This window comes from Chiloscyllium plagiosum, chromosome 29 (genome assembly GCF_004010195.1).
Source record: "Chiloscyllium plagiosum isolate BGI_BamShark_2017 chromosome 29, ASM401019v2, whole genome shotgun sequence".
NCBI lineage: Eukaryota > Metazoa > Chordata > Chondrichthyes > Orectolobiformes > Hemiscylliidae > Chiloscyllium > Chiloscyllium plagiosum.
In genome coordinates, this window is record NC_057738.1 from 31,358,776 (window position 1) to 31,379,387 (window position 20,612).

General features: G+C 41.6%; 1 protein-coding gene across 5 annotated transcripts in view; it reads right to left on the reverse strand.

The window, feature by feature from the left end:
- The window catches only part of LOC122564476 (inactive sodium-dependent neutral amino acid transporter B(0)AT3-like), a 52,968-nt gene that overhangs the window by 15,536 nt on the left and 16,820 nt on the right, over window positions 1-20,612 (reverse strand). For all 5 annotated transcript variants that reach the window (XR_006315924.1, XM_043719418.1, XM_043719421.1 and 2 more), the window contains exons 3-8: window positions 16,012-16,149; window positions 10,939-11,123; window positions 9,464-9,574; window positions 6,862-6,974; window positions 4,239-4,367; window positions 1,721-1,877 (exon numbers count right to left, since the gene is read on the reverse strand). Coding sequence is in view for 4 of the 5 variants with exons in the window: in XM_043719418.1 (XP_043575353.1) it covers window positions 1,721-1,877; window positions 4,239-4,367; window positions 6,862-6,974; window positions 9,464-9,574; window positions 10,939-11,123; window positions 16,012-16,149 (833 nt within the window). In the remaining variant the exon portion in view is untranslated. The remainder of the gene's footprint in view (window positions 1-1,720; window positions 1,878-4,238; window positions 4,368-6,861; window positions 6,975-9,463; window positions 9,575-10,938; window positions 11,124-16,011; window positions 16,150-20,612) is intronic.

Sequence of the window (20,612 nt, forward strand, 5' to 3'; positions counted from 1 at the left end):
GTGAAAGTTGCTTTATAGACCAGAGGTTGTGTGTTTCTCTACGTTGGGATAATTTTGCTATCTATTACTGATCTGAACTCTAGAGCATAATTTCAAACTTTTCATGAGGTACTAAACTCATTAACAATGAGAATGCTGGTAACAGATTTCAGGTGGATGTAGAAACACCAGTGAAATGGGGAGACACAAGGCAGATTAAATTTAGTTTTGAGAGTGTGGTGCTGGAAAAGCACAGCAGGTCAAGCAGCATCCGAGAAGCAGGAAAACAACGTTTCAGACTCTTCATCAGGAACTAGTGCAGAGAAACATGATTCATTTTGGTACCAAGATTAAAGAGAGGCCATGTGAAATAAATGGTCCAATCTTAAAGGGGTGCAAAAAGAGAGAAATGTGGGACTGCATTTCTTAGAAGGTGCCAAGATAAGGATGAAAAGTCTGTAAGAGAAGAAAGGCGAATGGAGTCTTGGCTTTATAAATAGAGGCAGGAAGTAAAAAATTAAGTACGTTAGGCTAAATATTGATAAAACACCATGTAATAATTGGTACAAGGTCAGCCAGGTGGCCCTCACAGAATATGAGTTCCCTGACTGGGGCTACTAATCTGGTCAAGCATATGGACATACATGGAATAGTGTAGGCTAGATGGACTTCAGATTGGTATGACAGGTCGACGCAACATCAAGGGCCAAAGGGCCTATACTGCGCTGTAATGTTCTATGTTCTATGGTCCAATCAGGGGGCCCTGACTAACAGATATAAACAGGAGTGTCAGACAATCCTGCACACTCTGAGGGCTGGTTTGGAGGAAGCTGGATCAGTGTCAAATGCTATGCAGGTGTAAATGAAGGGTGACTTGGTGATAGGATACTGGCTTCTGTGGAATGTCTTCACACTGGTTAGGCCCCTGCTTGAATATTTTTGACAGCAAACTTTAGAAAGCATGGCAAAGGTTTAGAGAGGCTGCAGGGGACATTTATTAAAGTGGTTCCAGGGAGCAAAGACCTCAATTACACAGAGAAAGCAGAGAAACAGGGACTGTTCTCCTTAGGGAAGAGAATGCTAATGGGAGATTCATCATAGGCATTCATAATCAGAAAGGATTTTGATAGGTGATCGGAGAAATTGTTTTCAATACCAGAAGGTAGGTAATCAGGTTTAAGATAATTGGCAACAGAACCAGAGATGACATGAGGAAAACTATTATTATAAAATAAGTTATTACAAATTTGAATGCACTGCCTGAAAATACATTGGAAGCTATATTAGCTATCAAAAAGGAATTAGATAAACACTTGAAGTGGAGACATTAGGGAAACAGCAGAGGATTTGGGCTCAGAGACAAAAACAGAAATTGTTAGAAAAGCTCAGCAGGTCTGGCAGCATCTGTGGAGAGAAATCAGAGTTAACATTTTGGGTCGAGTGATCCTCCCTCAGAAACCGAAACATTAACTCTGATTTCTCTCCACAGATGCTGCCAGACCTGCTGAGCTTTTCCAGCAATTTCTGTTTTTGTCTCTGATTTACAGCATCCACAGCTCTTTTTGTTTCTATAAAGGATTTGGGGCAGATTGGATTATTCTACTTCCTCCTGTGTTGTGAAAATCTGTGATGTGAACAGACAAGCGTTAATCCTCTCTAACTTCCGATTCCAGGGTTTCAGATTTTATAAAACAAACTTAACATAGGCAAAATGTTGCTAAGGAAAAATGAATACAATTACCTGATCAAGAAAGTCTTTCAGGACACAACTTTTCAGAGTAAGTGCCAAGATTCTGTCATGATGGGTAACATTTAGACCATTCATCCAACTAAAGTAATTATCTCGTGTAACATTTCCATCCTGAATTTCAAATTCATTTGAAATAAGCAGTATATTGCTGTGGACAGAAATCAATGTCAGGACACAAACATTCAATGATTTAGCAGCTGGAAGTCTAGCAAGACCCTTGTCCCCACCTTCCATCCCCCACCAACTCACTTAGTACAAATAATCGATGTAATAAAAAAGCAGGTAAACACATCGATCATTGTCTTGTTGATGAATGATATCTTTCTCTTAGAAATAGAACTGCTATCAAGATGCCTGACGTGGCCAAGATTTTGGAGATGAGGAATTTATGGATTTTTCATTGCAGAGATTGTAGCATCCATTTGACTAACCGGTTGCCTGTTTGCTCCCTCAATCTGGTATGTCCTTCAGCCTTCTCCACTCCATTGCCTCCAGGCTCAGAAAATATTTACAAAGATGTTGCCAGGGTTGGAGGATTTGAGCTATAGAGAGATGTTGAGTAAGCTGGGGCTATTTTCCCTGGAGCGTCGGAGACTGAGGGGTGACCTTATAGAGGTTTATAAAATCATGAGGGGTATGGATAGAGTAAATAGGCAAAGGGGTGGAAGAGTCCAGAACTAAAGTGCAGAACAAAGGTGAGAAGAGATAGATATAAAAGGGACCTAAGGAGCAACTTTTTCACACAGAGAGTGGTGTGTGTATGGAACGAGCTGCCAGAGGAAGTGGTGGAGGCTGGTACAATGACAACATTGAAAAGGCATCTGGAGGGGTATATGAATAGGAAGGGTTTAGAGGGATGTAGGCCAAGTGCTGGCAAATGGGACTAGATTAGATTGGGATATCTGATTGGCATGAATGAGTTAGACTGAAGGGTCTGTTTTCATGCTATACATTGCTATGACTTTATGACTATATCATTTCACAGTACCTCCATCAGCTCATACCTTGTGGACATGTGATTCATCCCTCAGCCCACCTCCCAGTCCATCTGGTCAGACAAAACATGTTACTCAACTCACTGAGCTCTGTCTCAGAGAGCCCATAATTTGGACACTGTCAAGTAAGTTTGCCAAGACTGGTGTTAATCACCTTCCCCTGAAAAATCTTTCCTGAATCCTTCAATCTTCTCCAACCTACCCTGCCTTTTAAAAATCCTATGTTGCTGTCACTTGACTCAATGCAAATCCCTTTCATTTATTTCTTTCTGAGTTCCCTAAGTTTGCTTTCCAGCATGCTCTTATAAAGTCATCATCTGTCAATGACACTTATAGCGACTGGATTTCAGCACTGTATCTTTTTCAGTTTTCTTTGGCTGCCTTGAACCTAGCATTGTCACTCCTTTGCAGTGGATAAACTTCCAGCCCTTTCAATCCAAATCTATAATGGTCATAAAATGCTAAGTAATGACATAGTGTCCTGCTTTAGTACCCTATCATCAGCCATATTCCAAAACTACACCCATGACACCATTTTGTCCATTGACTGAAGTTATAGTGAGCGATCTGAAAAAAGCTGCACAGAAATTCAACTGTTCGTAGTTTAAGAACCCAACAGGACATTAATTTAAGATCCTAAAGGCTACTATAGGTGTTAAGTCTGGAAATCCTGCTGTGACATCAAATGTTCTTCAGGGTTAAAGGTAGAAAAAAAAGTATTAGAGTCATAGAATCATCCAGATGTACAGTGTGGAAACAGATCTTTCAGTCAACTTGTCCATGACAACCAGATATCCTAACCTAATCTAGTCCCATTTGCCAGTTTTTGGCCCATGTCCCTCTCTAAATCCTTCCAATTCATATACCCATCCAGATGCCTTTTAAATGTTGACAGCCTCCAGCACTTCCTCTGGCAGCTCATTCCATACACGCACCACCCTCTGTGTGAAAAAGTTGCCCCTTAGGTCCTTTTTAAATTTTTCTGCTCTCACCCTAAACCTATGCCCTCTAGTTCTGGAAACCGCAGGAAAAAGACCTTGTCTGTTTATCTTATCCATGCGCCCCCCCCCCCCATGATTTTATAAACCTCTATAATGTCACCCTTCAGCCTCCGACGTGCCAGGGAAACAGCCCCAGCCTCCCTCCATAGCACAAACCCTCAAACCTTGGCAACATCCTTGTAAATCTTTCCTGAACCATTTCAAGTTTCACAACATCCTTAATTAGGAACACAGAAAATTTACAGCACAGAAAGATGCCATTTGGCCCATTGTGCCTATACTTTCAGAGCTTCCAGTCCAAGAGTCCAATCCAATCCCACTTTCCAGTGTCAGCCCATTGCTATGTAGTCTATAGCATTTTAGGCACATACCCATTAGCATGAAAGTGAAATATAATAATTTTATATAATGTCTGATATGTAAGGTTCTGAAGTATTACATTTTTGATTAAACTGGCTTGCTTAATGTGAAAGTACACATTAACGTGAAAGTATGTTGTGGAATTTTACTTACGAATCTAAGCAATCCCAATAAGCGGTGGTTGCCTTAAACCCAAGAATGCAGAAGATGGGGACTGAAGCAAAAATCGATGTAATGCTGTTGATAACAGCTACTGTTACCGCATCCACCTCACAGTCATTTCTGAAAAGCAGAAGAGATTATTTTTTGAAACTATCCACCTAATCTTTTGTAACCCATTTTCTGTCCTTTTTTACCACGTGTATTCATTCACCAAAACAACTACCTGACAGACAGCATTCAAAGACATTCCTATTCAATTGACTGTCTGGTCTATACCATGAAATTGCTTTCTAACCAGGAAAGATAAAGCAGTCAATATTGTTTTTAATGCATTGTGGTCAATAGGCATTACTGGTGACACCACCATTTGTTGTCCTTCCTAAATTGCCTGTAAGAAGTGTTTGGTGAGCTGCCTTCTTGAACATCTGGAGTCAATGTGGTGCAGGAACACTCACAGTGCTGTCAGAAAGAGAGTTCCAGGGATTTCACCAAGGGAAATTGAAGGAACAATGTTGTGGTGCTAGGTCAAGGTGGTTCATGACTTGGAAGGACCCTTGAGATGACGGAGTGCCCAACTGCTTGCTGTCCTTATCCTTTTAAACAATAGAAGTCACAAGGTTAAGAGGTGCAGAGAAAGAAGTCTTGGCAAGTCACTGCAGTGCATCTTGTAGATGGTGTACACTGCAGCCACAATGTGCTGATGGTGGACATAATGTGGACAATGGATGTGTGATGGATTATAGCCTTCTAGAATCAATATCGAGTTCAATAACTTTAGGGCTTCAGTTTTCCCACATTCTTACCCTGACCTCCACACACCAGGCTTTGTTATCACATCATCTGCTATTAAATGCACCCATTGATAGCCACAAACAGTGTCCATTATCAGCTATTCACCCTCCTAGCCAGATCGCTGTCCATTCCTTTGTTTGTCCAACTGCTCTTCTCTCTCTTTGGGCTCTATCCCCACCTATCATTTACTCTTTACCCCAATCCCATCCCTATCCTCTGCAAATAAATCATTTTCCTAGCTACTATCAATTCTGAGAAAGGTTCACCTGACCCAAAACATTAACTCTGATTTCTTTCCACAGCTGCTGCCAGACTTGCTGAGTTTTGCAAGCAATTTCTACTTTTGATTCCACATTCCTGAATTGTGCCTCACAAATTCTAGAGAGAATAATTCAAACTATTAAGTAGTTTAGTCACTGTTATGTTTATTCATCTCATCAGTTCAGTAGTCAAAGTCCATTCAATGGGATCTAGAGTTCTAGACTTGGTCCAGAGTATGAGTTGTCATAGTGATAGGTGCAAATCACAGTAATTGTTCAGTTTGGTTTCCATTTAAGATTATGATATACTCCTTATTGCCATTTGGAATGAATGTCCTGTTAAAATAATAACAGACTAAAAGTTGCTTTCTATTATGATCAGCTGATATCATTCATTCTATATTCTGTTTGAGAGATTTCTAGTATGTCAGGAAATGAAGGGAGTGGACAGCGAAGTAGAGTTGAGGGCAAAGATTGACCATAATCATGTTGAACGGTGGAGCAGGCTCAAAGGGCCATATAATCTTCTTCTATTGCCATTTGCTTCATTCTTAAGTATAGGCCAAGGTATTATTGAGTGCACCCAAGTGCTCAAACACCTATTGTAAGGTCATTTTCTAAAATTGGACTTTCTATCCCAAACTGCAGTGACTCAATGGTAGAACTCTCATCATTGAATCAGAAGGTGTTGGTTTCATACTACACTCCAAAGATGTGAGCATGACATACAGGCTAGCGTGTCAATCTGACTTTGAACCAAATGACCATCTTCTCAATTAGTCAGAAAATGAAGAAGTTTTTCTAGTATCACAGTCAGTATTTAGCTCTCAAACTAAAAACATTAACATGAATTCCCCAGTTGTTTATTGTGTTTATGGGAACTTACTATGGGGAAATTGGTCACTTCACTTTTTATATTAAACAGTGGCTGCATTTCAATGTACAACTGATAGTGAAATGCACTGGTACGTCCTGAGGTTGTCACACTGAAATGCAACTTATTCATATTAATGTAAATCCAATTGCTCTTTAATTCGATTTGCTCAAGTCCATACAATTTGGTGTGATCTACAAGTTTAATTTCTATATGTCCTCTGCCAGATAAACATTATCAATAATGCAGAGCTTGCACCGGAGGCTGGAGGTGTGATGAAGGCACTTGTGATGGGATATATTGCACTGGGAAACTGCCTCATTTTAAAAAAGCCCATCTAAGATTCCTCATTTGTTTTGTCTTCAACACCATGATGCCTCCCTTTGATTTACAATCACTCAGGTGGCACTTTCTTGAAAGATTGTTGGAATCTTATACATTGTGAGATATTAATGTACGGGCATCTAACTCATTTATATGAACTTACTTGGTGTGCAATGCCTTTTTTCACAGACATGGAAATCTATAAAAGTGGCACGAACATGATAAGCTAATGTGACACAGTGTGATCTCCAAGTTAACTCGGAGAAAGTCTTTAATTCTTGTAATAGTTCTCCTTTCCTTGTGTGCAAGTTCCTTTACTTGAGGAGCTGATTACAGGAAATACCATTGTTACATTCATGCTTACTTTGGTGAGTTATAGCTGGAGAATGCAATAAGTCCTCCAAAACCCAAAGACAACGAGAAAAATATCTGGGTTGCTGCATCTAACCACACTCTTGGCTGGGTCAAAACCTTCAGCTGGAACAAAACAAAATAGAATGAGATACAAAAGGCACTTGCTAGAAATAATCATCGGTCATTAATATCAGTTGTTATCATTAATGGTAGCTCTTCTAATCCTCTGGGTCAGTGACATGCCCAGTAAATAAGGACACTCATCACAATCTCAAAACATAAAACATTAAAAGCATACATCTGGAGACCTTAGTCATGGTTTGTCAAGTTTCAGATGTCTGAATTGTAGGCAGTTTCTTACTGGGGTTTGTGACTGAAACGATAAAGTTTACCAGCACAAAGCAATGGATATATGAACACATGGTCTCACCTGGACTCCAAATAAATGTCTGATGAAGAGAGGTAGAGTAGTTTGGGCCTGTACTCATTGGAATTGGAAAGAATGTCAGGCAGCCTCATTTAAACATATGAAATTCTTAGGAGGACTTGACAGCGTAGATGTGGAAAGATTGTTTCCCTTGTGAGAGAGTCAAGGACCAGAGGGCAAAATCTCAGGATATGGTTTCATATATTCAAGACAGAATTGAGGAGGAATTTCTTCTCTCAGAGAGTATTGAATCTATTGAATTCTTTACCGCAGAGGGCTGTTGAGACTGGGTCATTAAGTGTATTCAAGGCTGAGATAGACAGATTTTTAATCAGTAAGGATTTCAGGGTTATGGGGTAAAGATAGGAAAGTAGAGCTGAGGATGATCAGATCAGCCAGGACCCCACTGAGGCAGACCAAACGGCCTACTTCCACTACCACATCTTATGACGTTATGGTCTATAGTTTTCACTTGAAGTGTCCATCATATGTGAGGACACCAACCTTGAGTATAGTGAAAATATCTACAAAGGGCAGTTTGAATTGTATAGTTGCCTCCATATTTTACACACCAGACCAAATTATTGCCACCTGTTATACCGGATTTGCATGTAAAGGGTCTAAAGAGATACAACTGTTGTAAGGCTGACTCCTTCTCCCTCCCACTTAATGACATTTCATTGCTCATCAGGATCTTAGCTTCCTTTTGGATAAAGCTGTGCTTTAGTCCAATTGGACAGAGTTTAGAGAAATAAGCTAGTGAGTTGGTCTGCTTGTGTGTCTTGGAGAGACAGAGAGAAATACTTGTGACATCCTCAGTTGAGTAAGACATTAAACAGTGAGGATAGAAATGGTACTTTTTTGGTGTTGAGTATTTATAAAGTACATTGCTGGGATAAAAAAAGGCTGACTCTTTTAGCTGTTCATGATGTGATCTTTCCAAAATTGTCTTTTATAAATGGGGTTATTTTCTTTTTTATAATAAACTTATGTTCTTTTGTTAAAAATAGATTGGCAGCTTCATATGACTATATTCAGGGACTGATCACCTCGGGAACCAAACTACAAAAATAAAGCTTATGGTCTATCAAGCCAGGTTTTACTCTGAAGCTGATCTGTCCAATACTAGCATTATCTGGGATCATAGTAATGCCTTTTGTTCATCTTGATGTTCTCTAACTTCACTATTTGGTAATGCTGATAATCTCCTTCAAAAATATTTCAAGTTGTTCCTTCCAGATTCTTCACCTAAAACATGTCAAACATATTTCTGCCTTAACTCTTCTTCCTATCCTCTCATTCTGTTCTCGTTTGGGTGTGTCTGGGAGTGGGACTGATCTGGGAGTGGGGCTGATCTGGGAGTGGGGCTGATCATGACTGCAGGAGGGCATTGTCTTTTCTTTAACATGCTAAATGCTAACTAAGAATGGGAGAAGTCAAGAGTGAACCAGTTCCCAGTAGTCATGGGATCATATACATCTTATTTACATATTCATGCTAGCTCTTTACACAATAACTATTAATACCATCCAATTATCACCATTCTTTAGTTGTGTCATATTCACCTGACCTCTTTTTCATCTGATTGCCGTGTCGACTTCCTTATCCTTGCTCTCCACCCTGTTCCTTCTTCACTACTAGCCAGTCCTCTTGCCTTTGCCATTCACCATCTCCTATTCATACCCATCCTTTCTGCTTCTCCTCTTATCTATTACTAATAGTGTACAGTATCCCTGAGCAGAGCCACATCTTGCTTCTCTGCCAGTTCGAGAAACCTCTTTTTACTCCTAACCTCTCCCTTCTGTTTTGTCATTACCTTGCAATCCACAACCTCTGTCATGATACACAGACTTAGCAAGGATCTCCCATAGGGGATGGGCTTAGAAACAGCAGAAATGTAACTAGATCTTTGGACAGTCCTCCACTTTTGCTCTGTCAATGAACTCACACCTTACAAAAGAAAAGTTCACTATCTATTTAAAATGAGATGTAAATGTAATGTGAGTATAACAGATTGGCACTCTGACACAAAGGAACCTGGTTTCGTTGTTCATATGGGATGTTTTTCAATGCCATGTTATTCTGCATGCTTGGCTTTGCATCTGAATACATATAGAATGTAATTTATCACAGAGATGTCCTGAGGCAGCCCGGACACTCATTAAAAACAATTATATCTACTTACATCTGGAGTAATTAAGTAGGTCAAACCATGAATGGCCCCAGGCAATGTTAATCCTTGTACAAGGAGAATGACAAGTACAAGGTAAGGGAAAGTTGCAGTGAAGTAGATCGCCTGCAATAAGTAAGAAGTAAGTTTTGAATCATTGATAACATTTTCCCAATACTTGAGCTCGATTATTGATCTTTGAAGTTAATGCTGGAATCATGCCTGGCTGTGCCTCTCAAAACTGAACCTATTCACATTTTGGGAAGAGTGGGTGACCACTTAATCATGGCATCCAGTTGTGTAAGCCACTTTGGGCACATCTCTGGTTCCACAGTGCACAGTGGTTGCAGTATGTACCATCTATAAGATGTACTGCAGCAATTCACCAAGGCTCCTTTGACAGCACCTTCCAAAACTGCAACCCTAACTACGTAGGAGGAAAAGGAGATCTGATGCATAAACACAAGACCACTTGCAAGAAACTCTCCAAGCCAAATGCCATCCTTGATTGGAATTTTGTTGCTATGCCTTCACTGTCACTGGGACAAATTCCTGGAAGTAGTCTCAACACCACACACAACAGCACTGTGAGTATACTTACATCTCAAGGACAGCAGCGGTTCAAGAAGGCAGCTGACTATGTTGTTGGCAGGGTGGCTCAATGGTTAGCACTGCTACATCACAGCATCAGCAACCAGGGCTCGATTCCAGCCTTGGACTGTCTGAGTGGAGTTTGCTCATTCTCCCTGTGTCTGCATGGGTTCCTCCCACCATCCAAAGATGTGTAGTTTAGGTGAATTGGCCGTGCTAAACTGCCCATAGTGTTCAGGATGTGTAGGTTAGGCGCATTAATCAGGGGTAAATGTAGGATAATAGGGTAGGGGGATGGGTTCATGTCGGATGCACTTCAGATGGTCAGTGTGGACTTGTTGGCTCGAAGGGCCTGTTTTCACACTGTAGAAATGTCATGTTTCTATATCCACAACTGACATCTGATTCTACTGGGACTTCCTTTGGGTAGATTTGCTGCCACCAAGCCTTCTGTAAGAATAATCTAAGGGACTCTCTCATTTTAAGTGGTGCTAAATTAACCACTCATAGAGCTTTGCCAGAAGAGGTACACTTGATTAACAAATAATTTACTACACAATAGTTAGACAACAGGTTGCATTGGTTTAAGACTGGTTAACCACATTAACACTAGCAAGGGAAAGTGTTATCTCCTAAGTGATACTAACTAGATCTTTACTACATTGGCCGTAGACTGTAGAACCAATAAACAATCTACAACAACTGAACAACTGACTGTACCCCCACCCAGAATGTTAGGAACAGCTATTGCAACCTTTTCAGATCAATTATCAGACACAACAACCATCACCTTCGCATGGCCAAATTGTAATGGGCATTAAATGGAGGCCTAGCCAGCAACATTCTCATCCCATGAAGGAATTAAAACAAAACTCAAATGGTGTTTTGAAAATACTTACCTTTCCCATAGTTTCAATTCCTCTTATGACACAAGCGTATACAATCAGCCAAGCAGCAATAAGACATACAACCAGCCACCATAGTTGGCCTTCTCCTTTTGTAGTAATTTCAGGACTGATATTCAGAGTGTTTCTATACCAGAAGTAGTCCACTGGAGTGCTCTGCTCGCACTCTTCAACAAAGCCTGCAAAAGATATGAATTAGTTTGAGTAGAAGTCTCTAAAAACAAGGAGTCAGAAACATTGCTTCTTGATGTAGGTTTAAAATGATGTGGACTTCATATTAATATAATTAACTACAAGGGCTGGGAATTCTGTGGTGAATAAGGCTCCTCCTGTCTACAATCTATAAGGCACAATTCAGGATTGTGATGTGATACTTTCCATTTATGTCGCTGCGTGTGAATCCACAATCCTCAAGAAGCTCTGTACTATTCAGGATAAAGCAGTTTATTTAATCAGCATCTCATCAACAAGCTTAAACATGCCATCACTCTACTCAGCACTGCATAATGGCAGCAGTATACATTAGAAGAAAGATGTACATCAGCAACTTGCCGAGACTCCTTTAACAGCATCTTCCAATGTCTTGACCTTTACCACCCAGCAGGACAAGGACAGAAGATGTATGGGAATCCAACCACCCACCAGATCCTCTCCAAGCCAGAAGATGGCTTACCATTGCTTCCAAATCACAGTCCTGGAAACCTCTTCCCGAACAGTGGCAAAATAATTTGTTGGTTCCACTATGCTAAAACATTCTTTAATGTTCAACATGCAAAATCTTGGCTCACTTTGAGTGTGGATAATCTCATTATCCTTATCATCTGACAGGATAACTTTGCTAGACATTTTTAGATATTGTTGTTATGATATTTGGCATGTGCTCCTCATTGGTTGGAATACTGTATCTCCTAACATTTTGATGTGGCTTCTCATAACATGAAACACTTGGATTGACCTTTGTTTTCTGTATTGAGAGCTCCAGTGTCTTCTGGTGCCACTTGTTTTGCATACACAGTAGATTTTCTGGACTCATATATGAGGCCACGTTGCCCACATTGCTTAACAACTTGCCTGCATTAGCCAATGTATCAATGGTGGACAATTAGGCACATTCTGGAGACTAGGAGAAAGTGAGGACTGCAGATGCTGGAGTACCAGAGTTGAAAAATGTGGTGCTGGAAAACACAGGCAGCATCCGAGGAGCAGGAGAATCGACGTTTCGGGACTAAGCCTTTCTTCAGGAGACTGTCAATCCATTATTATAACTTCTTATTATGTCCACTTTGTAATAATGCTGCCAAAGTTTAATCTTTGAGAGGACCCAAAATGTCATTGTCACTTCCACTACTATCATGAACTTGATTGTTCAGTCAGCTAGTTCTACTGCTGTGAACACAAAACCCCTTGTTTCTACATCTACTTACAATATGGTCAATGGCCCCTTTAAGGTGTCTCAGAAACAAATGCTCTATTCTGAGTATTCTGAAGTCAAATTTCACTTGTAGTTATCTTTGAATGTTGATAATAACTTTTCTGGATTTTTAAGATGGTAGGCAGACAGACCTGATGCATGCAGTCAGTGGAGACATTGATTGTAGTAATTTTAATTCTAATGTTCTGTTCTATCTGATTTTGAAATAATAAAGTCAGAAAGCACAGACTGCATGCTTTCAAAACAAAGTAAATTTAGATATCTGATCCAACACTTCCGTCTGAGTATTGGAAATTTTGTGGTAATTTTGCAGCAGTTTTCAAAATTTTAAAAATGCTTTCTGGAGCGTTTGACAGCCACGCTATTCTTTGCCAAGCTTTGTTGGACTTAAATTCGCTCTGAGCTGCAGTACCTTTAGTGGCCACTGCCATATTTAGTTATAGATTACTTCTTGGTTACAATGATGGTGCTGTTGAGTTCTTTCACTTAACTCAGTTTAGCTCTGAGGCCTATCTACGCAACAGTGAGTTGGTGAGAAAATAGTCACAGGATTGAAGAATTAAAGCAAACAACGAATAAAAAAGATATTTTTACAGACTTCTTCCATGGTTTGGGAACTATTGGGTAGATTCTTCTTCCCAGCCCAGTTTATTTTGGTTCAGCAGTATGATTTCTCTTTAAACTGAGACCAGAGGTGGAGTCACCTGTTTAGTTTCTGTTTTTGCTTAACCTTTGCAGGAAGTCTATTTTAGCAGATTTGAACATTTCTAGAGAGGCGTGAATCTGGCTGGAGTGCTGCCTCAGAATGATGGTACAGTGTATAGAGTCCCTACAAAAATGCCAGATTAACTCCACATAATTTGGAGATGCTGGTGTTGGACTGGAGTGTACAAAGTTAAAAATCACACAACACCAGGTTATAGTCTAACAGGTTTATTTGGAAGCACAACCACCTGATGAAGGAGCAGCGCTCCAAACGCTAGTGCTTCCAGATAAACCTGTTGGACTATAACCTGGTGTTGTGTGATTTTTAACTCTAACTCCACATAGTGATGCATGATAGCCGTTTCACTCACACACGAGCTCCTTACCTTTGTCCTTACCTCCTTAATTCTGCTTAATCAATTGATACAGCAAGTATGTTACAGATGGTGCAGTTATAAATTAAAAATCTTCAGACAGCACAAATTGCCACTATGTTATACATGGTGTACTTAGGCAATAAAAATCTTCAGATATCACAACCTGCCACCATGTTTCATTCTTCTCTTAGTTGTAAATGTATCCTTCACACACAAGGATTGTGAAACTATAATATGGTTTCTTTATTTTGAAGATAAGACTGTACACAGATAATAGTCACAGGAAGAGAGTATAGTAAAACTGATCTCTATTACTGCTGCTTCAGCCTGACTAACAAGCAATGGAGCAATTTTATCATATTGTCTTGATGATGGTGGAGATTGACAGTAGTTTAAGATATGCATCCTCAAAGATATATCCACATCATATCATAAGAAATGCTGACCCAGGCTTTATGTTCAGAGGTAAAGAACACTCCTCATTATGATCAGGAGCCAAAGTGAATTATTTGGCCAGGTCAATGCAGAAGGGCCAGTTATTTTTACTGGGCCTTGGAATATATACTTGGGAATGACAGTGCTCATTCATAGTTTTGGACAAGATACCAAGTCCTCTACAAACATTTTAATTTTATGGGTTATTTCTTTGAGTCACTCACCTTTCGTTGATCCAACCCTTTTGTTTAAACCTCCATGCAGGACTTTTTAAAATTTCCTACCAGTAAAGGAATGTAATTTGAGTTCAGGATTATGCAACTAAAGTTAGATACGAGATCTCATTTTACGAACACTTTACATTCTGACAGATCTTAAAGCTGTGATAACTGATGTAAAAATGACTGAATCATCCATTCCAGAGGGTGACCATGTGGCACAACACGCCTGTACAGGCACTTTCAGCGAGATTATCCAATTATTCCCCACTGACCTTTCATTTTCCCATCAGCCTGCAAAATGTCTTTACATATTGACATATTTACAGAGCAGGCCATTCAGCCCCTCAAGCCTGCTCTTCCAGGCCATTTTATGGTTGATCTATACCTCTCTTGATATTCACATTGAACTAAGTTCAATTTATCTCAGTTTGCAAAATTTAAATTAACTCAGCATTTGTCTCAATTTTGGGTGGAGAAAGTTCCAGATATCTGTGTGTGTGGGAAAGTGTTTTTCAGTTCACTTTGAATGGCACAGCACTAGTTTAAGATTTTGCCCTTTGTTCTGGACTCATTCCTGAAAGAACAATCAACTCTATTAAAATCATTATCAGCTAAAAGACTTTGACTGGATTCTTCCTCAACCTGAGGGGACATCAAATGTGTTTGTAAAACCTATATGCAAAATTAACATTAGGATTTGGAAACAAAATTCAGCTATTGGCAAAAATCTTCTGCCCCTGCAGGGGGCAAACTAACAGTTGGGGAGGGCAATTATTAGTGATGCCATATGTAAATCCTACAACAGTCAGAGTTAGCGTCTGGGCCCCACAGTCAACCTTTTGAGATATTTTGAATCAATCTGGTCATGCAAATTACAAAATGCCTCTACAGCAGGTGGGGCTGTATCCCAGACCTCCAGGCTCAGAATTAGGGATGTTACCACTGTTTCAGAAGAGGCCCCCAGTCAATGTTTTTAGATATTGTTCTATTCAGCCTGTTCAGACAAGTTATGACACCTGCAGTGGCTGGGACTTGGAAACCAAGTCTCCTGGTTCAGAGTTAAGGACACTATCACTGCACCAAGTGAGCCTGAAACCTCCCCACCACCATCAACTTTCCTGCTCTGCTACCAATTAAGGCCCTTGTAGAAGCCAATGGAGAACCACTTGGGGCCTTATCTGCCTGCTACTGGGACTGAGCTCTCCTGTCACCATGGTGCTACTGAGCACAAGAGCTTTTAAATTAGATTAGATTACTTACAGTGTGGAAACAGGCCCTTCAGCCCAACAGTCCACACCGACCCTCCGAAGAGCAACCCACCTGGACCCATTCCCCTACATTTACCCCTTCACCTAACACTACAGGTAATTTAGCATGGCGAATTCACCTAACCTGCCCATTTTTGGACTGTGGGAGGAAACCAGAGCACCCGGAGGAAACCCACGCAGACACGGGGAGAATGTGCAAACTCCACACAGTCAGTCGCCTGAGGTGGGAATTGAACCTGGGCCTCTGGCACTGTGAGGCAGCAGTGCTAACCACTGTGCCACCGTGCCATCCAGTCTCTGATTGGCTAGCAGCCTCTGCCAGACAGAACCTTCACTACTGGGGTGGTGATTCCAAGGGGAGGCCTGCCGGTGGCCTCACCACTGCCCGATTACCACATGATTCAGCGGGTCTTCCCAAAAAGGTGCATTGTGGGTCTCTCACCCAATCTCTGGTCAGAGTGAAATTCTGCCTATTCTGGTTATTTACAATCTAGTAAGGATCAGTGTTGACAACGAAAGCAACTTAGCCAGCAAAGATGTTCCCCAGACCTAACAGATTCAAAGGTAGAAAATATCTACCTGACTCACCACCAATTGATAGATTGATTAAATGAATAAATATTGTTAACCTGTTCCATTGTTGTTTAAAGGACAGTTTTTCCATGGCAATGGTTCCTCGACCGAATGAAAAAGGTACCAGAGTATCCAAGCAAGGATGGTGTTATAGTACATGCACAACAGAAAGGAAATCAGCAAGGAAGCGATGCCTGTAACATAGTAAATCACAGAAAAATGATCAAATGAATCACGAGTGCTTCTTCAATGACTTTGCTAGAAGTAATAAATGACCTGTAGCAAGCTTTAAGCTGGAATTGGAGATTAAAAGTTCAAACATAAACATGCTGTAGCATTAATTGCTCTTAACATTAAGCGATAAGCTGCATTTCAGAAACCTGGGCTTTTACCTCACTTTAATGGCTATTTGGTTTGTAGAATATATCAACTAATGGCCAGGGAGGACCTACTTATCCTCCTCATTTCTGCTATAAAGCTTCCATGAGTGCACAGCAGATATATAAAGTGTTTGGAACATACCCAATGTTTATTGCACATCGTTCAAGGAATCAGGGTTGATAGGCATTGAAATTGGGAGTTTTTGATTTTTACAACAGAGAGTGTTCCCAGTGTAGTTATGCATTTGAGTAATCTGATACAGATTGAAAATCTGAGGTAACCCAGAAATGCGCAAAGTTTCTCAATGGCAAGTGAAGATACATTGTCGTTTATGGAGTAGACCATTAGGATTTGAGACTAACAAGAGACACACTTGAACCTGCACCAGCTTCTCCTCTTCGGGTTCTCCCACAAACTTAATTTCAAAAATTAAACCAAGTGAGGACTAATGGTAGCAACTACACAAGTGTTTCCTTTTAATTTAATTAGGGGATGTGGGCTTCCCTGGTTGGGCCAACATCTACTGCCCATCCTGAGCTGCTTTTGAGAATGTGGTGGTGAGTTGCCTTCTTGGATGCTACAGTCTATTTGTTGAAGGTAGACCCACAATGCCATGCAGGAGAGAATTCCAGGATGTTGACCCAGCAACAGTGATGTATTTCCAAGTCAGAATACTGAGTGGCTCAGAAGGGAATTTGTAGGTGGTGGTGTTCCCTATATCTTGTCCTTCTGAAGGGTAATGGAGATGGGTCTAGAAAGGTTGCCTCAAGAGCCTTTTCTGTACTGCATCTTGTAGCTGATACACACTGCCGCTACTGAGTGTCGGTGGTGGAGGGAACAAGTACTTGTGGATGTAGTGCCAATCAAACATGCTGCTTTGACCTGGATGGTGTCAATCTTCTTGAGTGTGGTTGGAGTGTACCCATACGGGTAAGTGAGGAGTATTCCATCACACTCCTGACCTGTGCCTTGCAGATGGCGGACAGGCTCTAGGGAGCCTGGAGGTGAGTTACTCACTGCAGGATTCCTAGCCTCTGATACGCTCCTATAGTCACTGTACCCACCAGCTTGGTCTGTGCAATTTAGATTAGATTAGATTACATTACATTACAGTGTGGAAACAGGCCCTTCGGCCCAACAAGTCCACACCGACCCGCCGAAGCGCAACCCACCCATACGCCTACATTTACTCCTTACCTAACACTACGGGCAATTTAGCATGGCCAATTCACCTGACCTGCATATCTTTGGACTGTGGGAGGAAACCGGAGCACCCGGAGGAAACCCACACAGACATGGGAGAACGTGCAAACTCCACACAGTCAGTCGCCTGAGGCGGTAATTGAACCCGGGTCTCTGGCGCTGTGAGGCAGCAGTGCTAACCACTGTGCCACCATGCCGCCCACGGTCAAGATTAGAGTAGTGCTGAAAAAGCACAGTAGGTCAGGTAGCATCCGAAGAACAGGAAAATTGATGTTTCGTCATGCTCATTCCTGATGAAGGGCTCCTGCCCAAAACGTCGAATTTCCTGTTCCTCGGATGCTGCTTGACCTGCTGTGCATTTCCAGCACCACTCTAACCTTGACTCTAATCTCCAGTATCTGCAGTCCTCACTTTTGCCAGTGCAATTTCTGGCCCATTATAACTCCTAGACTGTTGATAGTACGTGATTTAGTAATGATGATGCCATTAAATGTCACAGGGTGATGCGAAGATTCTCTTCAGTTGGAGATGGCATTGCCTGGCACTCGTGTGGTGTGAATGTTACTTGCCCCTTATCTGCCCAGGCCTGGATATCATCCAGGTCTTGTTGCCTTCAGACATGGACTTACTCAGTATTTGAGGAGTTGTGAATGGCGTTGAACATGAAGCAATCAGCTATGATCAACTACTTCTGATCTCAGGATGGAGGGAATCGGCTGCTCCAATGAGTTGTTTAATTTCTCCACCGACATTCACAACTGGGTGTGGCAGAACTGCAGAGATTATGCCTGATCCACTGGTAGTGGAATCATTTAAATCTGTCTATCATTTTCTGATTCTGTTGTTTGGCACACCAATGGTCCTGCTTTGTAGCTTCACCAGGTTGACCCCTCATTGTTAAGTATGCCTGATGCTGTTGCTGGCATCTCCTTCAGTACTCGACATTGAACTAGGACTGATCCGCAAGCTTGATGGTAATAGTAGGGTGGGGCCATGAGGTTGCAGATTGTGCTTCACGGTACCCAAACATCGGTGGTTAAACTATTCGAAATTTTACTGATATGGTCATGGACAGGTACAAATGTGGCAGGCAGATTGGCGAGGATGGAGTCAGGTTTGTTCTTCCCTTTTGTATGTACTTTCACCATCTGCTGCAGACCCTGTTTAGCAAGTATGTCCTCTGCGTCAGCAGCACTGTTGCCAAGTCTCTCTTGGTGATGGTCATTGAAGTCTCCCATAGATCACATTTTCTGCTCTTGCCATTGTCAGTACTTCCTCCAAATAATGTGGAACAAAGAAACACTGATTTATCAGCTGGGGTGGGCATATGATAATTAACAGGAGGTTTTTCTCGTCCAATATTGACCTGATACCATGGGGGCAATGGGCATCCAGAGCCAATGGCCAACTGTATGCCACTGTTCCACCAAGTCTACTGGGTTGATCCTGTATAGGATAGGACACACTCAGGAATGGTGATGGTGGTATCTGGGACATTGTGAGTAAGGTATGTTTCCAAGTGTATGAGAATGTCAGGCTGTAGCTTGGCTAATCTGTGAAACAGCTCTCCCAATTTTTGGCACTAGTCGCCAGATGTTTGTAAGGTGAACTTTGAGGAACAATAGTGTTGTGTTTGCTATTGCCAATATCCATTCAGTCTCATTCTTTTTGAGTCATTAAAATATACAGCATGGAAGCAGAATCTTTGGTCCAACTCATCCATGCTGTCCAGATATCCTAAATTAATCTAGTCCCACTTGCCAGCACTTGGCCCATATCCCTCTGAATCCTCCCTATTCATATACCCATCCAGATGCCTTTTCAATGTTGTAATTGTACCAGCATCCACCAGTTCCTCTGGCAGCTTGTTCCATACATGCACCACCCTCTGCGTGAAAAGGTTGCCCCTGAGGTCCCTTTTAAGTCTTTCCCCTTTCATCTTAACCTATGACCTCTAGTTCTGGACTCCCCCACCAGGGGGAAAAGACCATGTCTATTTACCCTATCCATGCCCCCCATAGACAATAGACAATAGACAATAGGTGCAGGAGTAGGCCATTCTGCCCTTCGAGCCTGCACCACCATTCAATATGATCATGGCTGATCATCTTTAATCAGTATCCTGTTCCTGCCTTATTTCCATAACCCTTGATTCCACTATCCTTGAGAACTCTACCCAACTCTTTCTTAAATGAATCCAGAGACTGGACCTCCACTGCCCTCTGGGGCAGAGCATTCCAATCAGCCACCACTCTCTGGGTGAAGACGTTTCTCCTCATCTCTGTCCTAAATGGTCTACCCCGTATTTTTAAGCTGTGTCCTCTGGTTCGGCACTCACCCATCAGCGGTAACATGTTTCCTACCTCCTTTAATAATCTTATATGTCTCAATCAGATCCCCTCTCAGTCTTCTAAACTCAAGGGTATACAAGTCCAGTCGCTCCAGTCTTTCAGTGTAAGGTAATCCCGCCATTCCAGGAATTGACCTCGTGAACCTACGCTACACTCCCTCAATAGCCAGAATGCTTTTCCTCAAATTTGGAGACCAGAACTGCACACAGTACTCCAGGTGTGGTCTCACGAGGGCCCTGTACAGCTGCAGAAGAACCTCTTTGCTTCTATACTCCCTCTTGTTTGTTATAAGATTCTCCTGTTCCCTGGATGCTGCTTGACCTGCTGCGCTTCTCCAGCAACACATTTTCAGCATGCTATTAGCCTTCTTCACTACCTGCTGTACCTCCGTGCTTACCTTCATTGACTGGTGTACAAGAACACCCAGATCTCTCTGTACTGCCCCTTTACCTAAATTGATTCCATTTAGGTAGTAATCTGCCTTCCTGTTCTTGCCACCAAAGTGGATAACCATACATTTATCCACATTAAACTGCATCTGCCATGCACCTGACCACTCACCTAACCTGTCCAGGTCACCCTGTAATCTCCTAACATCCTCATCACATTCCACCCTGCCACCCAGCTTAGTATCATCAGCAAATTTGCTAAAGTTATTACTAATACCACCTTCTATATCATTAATATATATTGTAAAAAGCTGCAGTCCCAGCACGGATCCC